A 5,532-nucleotide genomic window follows, 5' to 3' on the forward strand; every position below is an offset into this window, starting at 1 on the left:
GTAAAAGAAGAAGACACGAGGAGGAGGATGGGAAGAAGGAGGTGGAGGACGTAGAAAAGGAAGAGGTATAGGGAGGCTGATAGTGGAGGGAGAGGAGGAATTGATAAGACGAAAAACAAAGGATTGGAAGAAGATGGGATGGAAGGAGAAGTATGAGAAGATGGAGAACGGGCGACAGTAATAATGAATTCAGAGTATAAAGTAGTTTTTAACGAAAATCCTCAAACTACTCCACCCCTAAAAAAGTCAGTAGCCTGGTCCAGGGACCCCAGAAAGGCGACCTTCCCTCGGCATGAGGAGGATCTTGTCGAACATGGCGTAGACCTCAGAGAGGGCTGGGTGAATGGTGCAGATCAGCGTCTTGCCTTTTTTGGGCCAAAGATTTCAGAACACTGACCACGTTCTGGGCCATATACGAGTCCAGGCTGATGTCGGCTCATCGCAAAATAGCAGCGGTGGGTTGGTCAGAACCTGCCAAACTAGGTAAAAATAGCTTAGAAAATTAAGATCCTGTGGAAAACATCTTTTAATAGTTATTTGTGCAACTAGTGCGCAAAGTGACAGTTTGCTGCACCGAAAGAACGTTTACGCACGAGCCGTAGGCGAGGGCGGAATGGTTTGTTGAGTGCAGCAGAGGAACTTTGCTCACGTATTTCACATTATTTTTTTCCTACAGTTACCATTGAATATGAAAAGTGGTTGATTATGGGTAAAATGATGGCTTATGAATGAAAAAAATATTATTTGAAATAATGAATAATTAATAATATTCAAAATGTATAATTGAATAAGTTCTCATTTTTATTATTTAAATCAGAAAAAAATATAGATATAGTGAGGTCCACGTTATAATGGCAGTGGATAAAGATAGAAGAATAGCGATGCCGATTCTCTGCATTAATTAATTATATTTCTACACTGTCAAAAACATACTTGGCATCGTGTGGAGGTGGAAAAGGATAGTACCACCGGCTTTGTGGAATGATAGACAAGGATAGAAAACCAAAGTTGATCAAATACTGTATATAACGTGGACCTTACTATAGAACAAATTCGCATTCAAAATACACGCCAACAATGTCAACAGCTGATTGGGATGGCTGCAAGATAATATGCAAAGTATTAAGAGTACACAAAGTAATACTTGCGCACTTAGAACGAAAAGTGATCTTTGCGTTCGTAATCAGTGCAGGAATGGACACTTTTCAAGGTAACTGTAGGAAAAAAATATTGGCAAAGTGTGAAACCTAGTTCGAAAATTATTGTGAAACTGCAAAACATTTCCAAAAGTTATCAGAAAAAGGGTAAAAATAGTTAAAGATTTAAATGATCAGTTTCATATCGACTATAGTGAGGTCCCCTTATAATGACAGTGGAACAAGATGGGAGAACAACGTTGCCGATCCTCTGTCTTGTCAATGCCTTCTATTGACGGTAGCTGATAGGTATATTAAGGTAATATTAACTGTTCATTCTCGTTTAAAGAGTCAAATATATTTTATTAAGAAAGACAATAATATTTTTCATATTTCATAATTAAGATGAAATTATATTTTCATACGGTAATTTCATAATTAAGATGAAAATTTTGTTAATTGATTATTATTGATTCTACAGTTAAAAGACGATCTGGCAAAAGAGCAAAGGAGGAAAGAGATAGCGCTATCGCTCTGTTGAATGATAGACAAGGATAGTAATACCGTTGTAATCAAACACTGCCATTATAACGTGGACCTCACTATATACAAAGGGTATTGTATATAGTATTATATCTGTATTATATCTATATCCAATTTATATATTGTATTATATCAAAGTTGGAAGGTATATTGTATTCACCAAGAAAATAAAATATCTTCTCAGTATTAATTATTGACTTTGGTAGTATTTATGCTAATTTTTATTTTATGATTTATACTTTTGATTATAAAATTAAGTATTTTCTTTTATTATGTTTGAATATGTATATGTATAGCAAATAAATGATTTGATTTGAATTATAATTATCGAAATTGTTATCGAAGTTCATGATATTTCTAACAAGTCTACATAACGATTGACAACGGTGCGAAGTTGGAAAGGTGTAGTTATCTGCTTTGTCGAATGACAGACAAGGACAGCAACACCAATGTTAATCAGGTGCTGACTAAATGTGAGTCTCACTAAACGGTCTCTACTGATTACTGCATTGAAATTGTGTCTTAATTTAATTTAAAATTAAAAATGATTATTATTTAATTGAGATAAATTGATTTAATCTTAATCTTGTATCTGTGAAGACATTCCTCCAATTATATTTCTATAATATTATGTTTTACTTTTCAAATTTCAATATTTTTAACTTACTTCGGATGCAAACGAAAGTCGTTTCATTTCTCCGCCGGAAATTCCTTTAATTTTTCCCGGTACTCCAATTATTGTATTTTGGCAGCCTGTCAGCATCAACACTGTAACATAAATTCAAGTGGAAAAGTTATTGGGAAAAATTAATCGTGGAAAAATATACTACCTTGCGACACCATATTAATCTAAAAAATGGAATAAATGTGACACAATGGACTGCAACTGAATGCGGAACAAACTATGAATTAGTCTATTTTTATTACTTCCTTGCCCTATTACCATAAGTAAGGAAGTATTGCTTTCAAAAAAAATTAAGGTATCCTAATTTCAAGTTTTCTATACGTTTCAAGGTCCCCTGAGTCCAAAAACATGATTTTGGGTATGGGCTGTATGTGTGTATGTGTGTGTATGTCTTGTGAACACGATAACTCCATTCTAGTTAACCGATTGACTTGAAATTTAAAACTTAAGGTCCTTATACCATGAGGATCCGACAATAAGAAATTCAATAAAATTCAATTCAAGATGCGGACGGAAAAAAATGGCAGATAATTACTAAAAACCATGTTTTTTACGTTTTCTCGAAAACGGCTCTAATTTTCTCTTCAAATTATACCATGGATAGCTATTTATAAGCCCTATCAACTGGCATGAGTCTCATTTCTGGGAAAATTGCAGGAGCTCCGTAATATTCTTGAGAAAAATGGCGGATAATTACTAAAAAAAACCATGTTTTAACGATTTTCTCGAAAACGGCTCTTACGATTTTCTTCAAATTTATTCCATGGATAGATATTTATAAGCCTATCAACTGACATGAGTCTCATTTCGGGGAAAATTGGCAGAGCTCCATTTATTCTTGAGGGGAAAATGGCGGATAATTACTAAAAACCATGTTTTTACGATTTTCTCAAAAACTGCTCTACGATTTATTCCAAATTCATACTCTGTATAGTTATTTATGAGCTTCATCAACTGGCATGAGTCTTTTCTCTGGGAAAACTGATGGGGGTCCACCCCATCATTGAGAAATGGACTTTGTAAACTTCTCTCGTGCATGAGGTAGGTAGGTAGAGCAGTTTATAAAAAGAACACATAGTCGAGATATTTCATCTGTAGAACAGCTGTTTGACGACTTTCAAAAAGATCATCGAATTCAAAATTTAACAAAGGAAAAAGTACTCTGAAAACCATACATATACACATATATACAGTAGTCTGATCGTAGTTGCAAATATGTTGTCGCCAATTGTCATTATGTAATTCCCCGAAATTATCCTCGTTAAGAATGAGGCTTATAGATCAATGAGCAAGGAAAGTTGTGTGAGTGTACCACACCAGATTTTTATTGTTGGGAACAAACATTCACTCTCAGTATGAATAAATGAATAAGTAAATTAAAATATTATTATAATGAATCACCTAAAGACTTATGCTACTGCAGATATTTACAGCATTTAATTGGGATTTTCGTTTAATAATAATTATTCATTATTTAGCATTTGAACAATTGCAACTTCACTTATTTCAATCTGTAAAAATATGATGCTAGCCGTCAGGCTCGCTTCGCTCGCCATATCGTCTAGCCAGGGGGCTCCGCCCCCTGGGACCCCGACTGGATCGTCCAAGAATGAGTCAGCAGGCTCGCTCGCTCGCCTGCATTTTTCATTTGAGCATTTTTTCATATGTTAGAGCAATCCAGTCGGGGGCCAGACTAAACGTCTGGCTAAACGGATATGGCGAGCGAAGCGAGCCTGACGGCTAGTAATATATATTCCCAGGATTGAAGTAGCAGTGCCCATCAATTTTCCGCGATAAATGCATTTAAATCTTCAACTTGGTGCCAACCTAACAAAGTCAACTCAACTTAATGCCAACCTGACAAAATTATTGATTTAGTTGCCAGTAACAACTGTTTCGAAGAGGTACTCTATCTAGATTATAGTTCTATAGTAACATATGATAGGGAAATTTCATTATAATTAAGAGATTGAGAGAAGAAGAATATACATGCTAAAAGACGAACTTTAAACCCTTAAAAACAACCTTAGAGTTAAATATTGCCAAAAGATTCTTAGTGCGCCTCTAAAGAGCCAACTGAACATACCTACCAAATTTGAACGTTTTTGGTTCAGTAGATTTTTAGTATGCGAGTGAGTGAGTGAGTGAGTGAGTGAGTGAGTGAGTGAGTCAGTCAGTGAGTGAGTGCCATTTCGCTTTTATATATATAGATTATAATGAATCACCCTGAAGACTGCTGCTACAGCAGATACTTTACAGCATTCAATTGGGATTTTCGTTTAATAATAATTATTCATTATTTAGCATTTGAACAATTGCAATTTCCGATTTATTCATCTGTAAAAATATGATTGACAATTCAATGTACCAACCTCTTCAATGACCTCTTCAACACGACTATCTTTGCTCGTAGCCCAAGTGCCTGTCCATCCTACCATTGCCGGTCAAGAAAAAAGAGATTAGATATCCTTGAGGATAAGGAAGAGAGTCGTAGTTGAAGGAGGTGTGTAGGAGTCTACAAGGTGCGTAAAGGTGCGTACAGACTTTCGCTCTGCTCCGCAATCGAACGTCACTCGAGCAGATCGATCGATGATCGACCGGGGAGCAAGAGTGGAACGCGAGAAGAGCCAACATCCCCCGTAACGGTCATGATCGGAGCAAGTGAAAAATAATTTCAATTATTTCTGAGAAACTTTCTCGCTTTCACCACCCACTTATTTTGAAACAAAAAAGTTTCCAGCATGTTGAAAATTTCATGTTTTCTTGCTTGAAATGTCTCGACATTGACGAACATAATCATCAATTAAAAATTAACTATAGGTTGGATAATACTTTTCCAGACACCAATAAAAAGGAGACATTCTCCCCGTTAATTTGATATAAAATTATTACCCATTACGACGTCCCATGATTCTGAGCGAAGTGATATTCAAAAGAGAAACAAATTTTTGCGATGTTTCCAATTTCATCATAAAAGTTAAATTTCTTTTGATCATTAGCCCTGAAACTTTTCTAGCACTACTAGGATATCGGGGATGAATTCTACATCCAATTCTGACGTTGAATTGGAAATTTGAATTTTTCACGAATTGGCAACCATGTAAGTTTTCGGATGGAGGGCCAAGTCTCAACTCATTCTACACAAAAACTATAATTAAAATTATATTC

The 5,532-nt window shown here is 35.4% G+C and overlaps 1 protein-coding gene across 1 annotated transcript; it reads right to left on the minus strand.

The window, feature by feature from the left end:
• Positions 1-221: 221 nt before the first annotated feature.
• LOC120349335 (protein white-like) lies at positions 222-4,789 on the minus strand. Its single transcript, XM_039419304.1, is given in 6 exon segments — positions 222-288; positions 290-369; positions 371-426; positions 429-471; positions 2,347-2,445; positions 4,737-4,789. Coding segments are annotated over 5 exon segments (342 nt in total). The 5' UTR covers positions 2,443-2,445; positions 4,737-4,789.
• Positions 4,790-5,532: the final 743 nt, after the last annotated feature.

This window comes from Nilaparvata lugens, unplaced genomic scaffold, assembly GCF_014356525.2.
Source record: "Nilaparvata lugens isolate BPH unplaced genomic scaffold, ASM1435652v1 scaffold9377, whole genome shotgun sequence".
Taxonomy (NCBI): domain Eukaryota; kingdom Metazoa; phylum Arthropoda; class Insecta; order Hemiptera; family Delphacidae; genus Nilaparvata; species Nilaparvata lugens.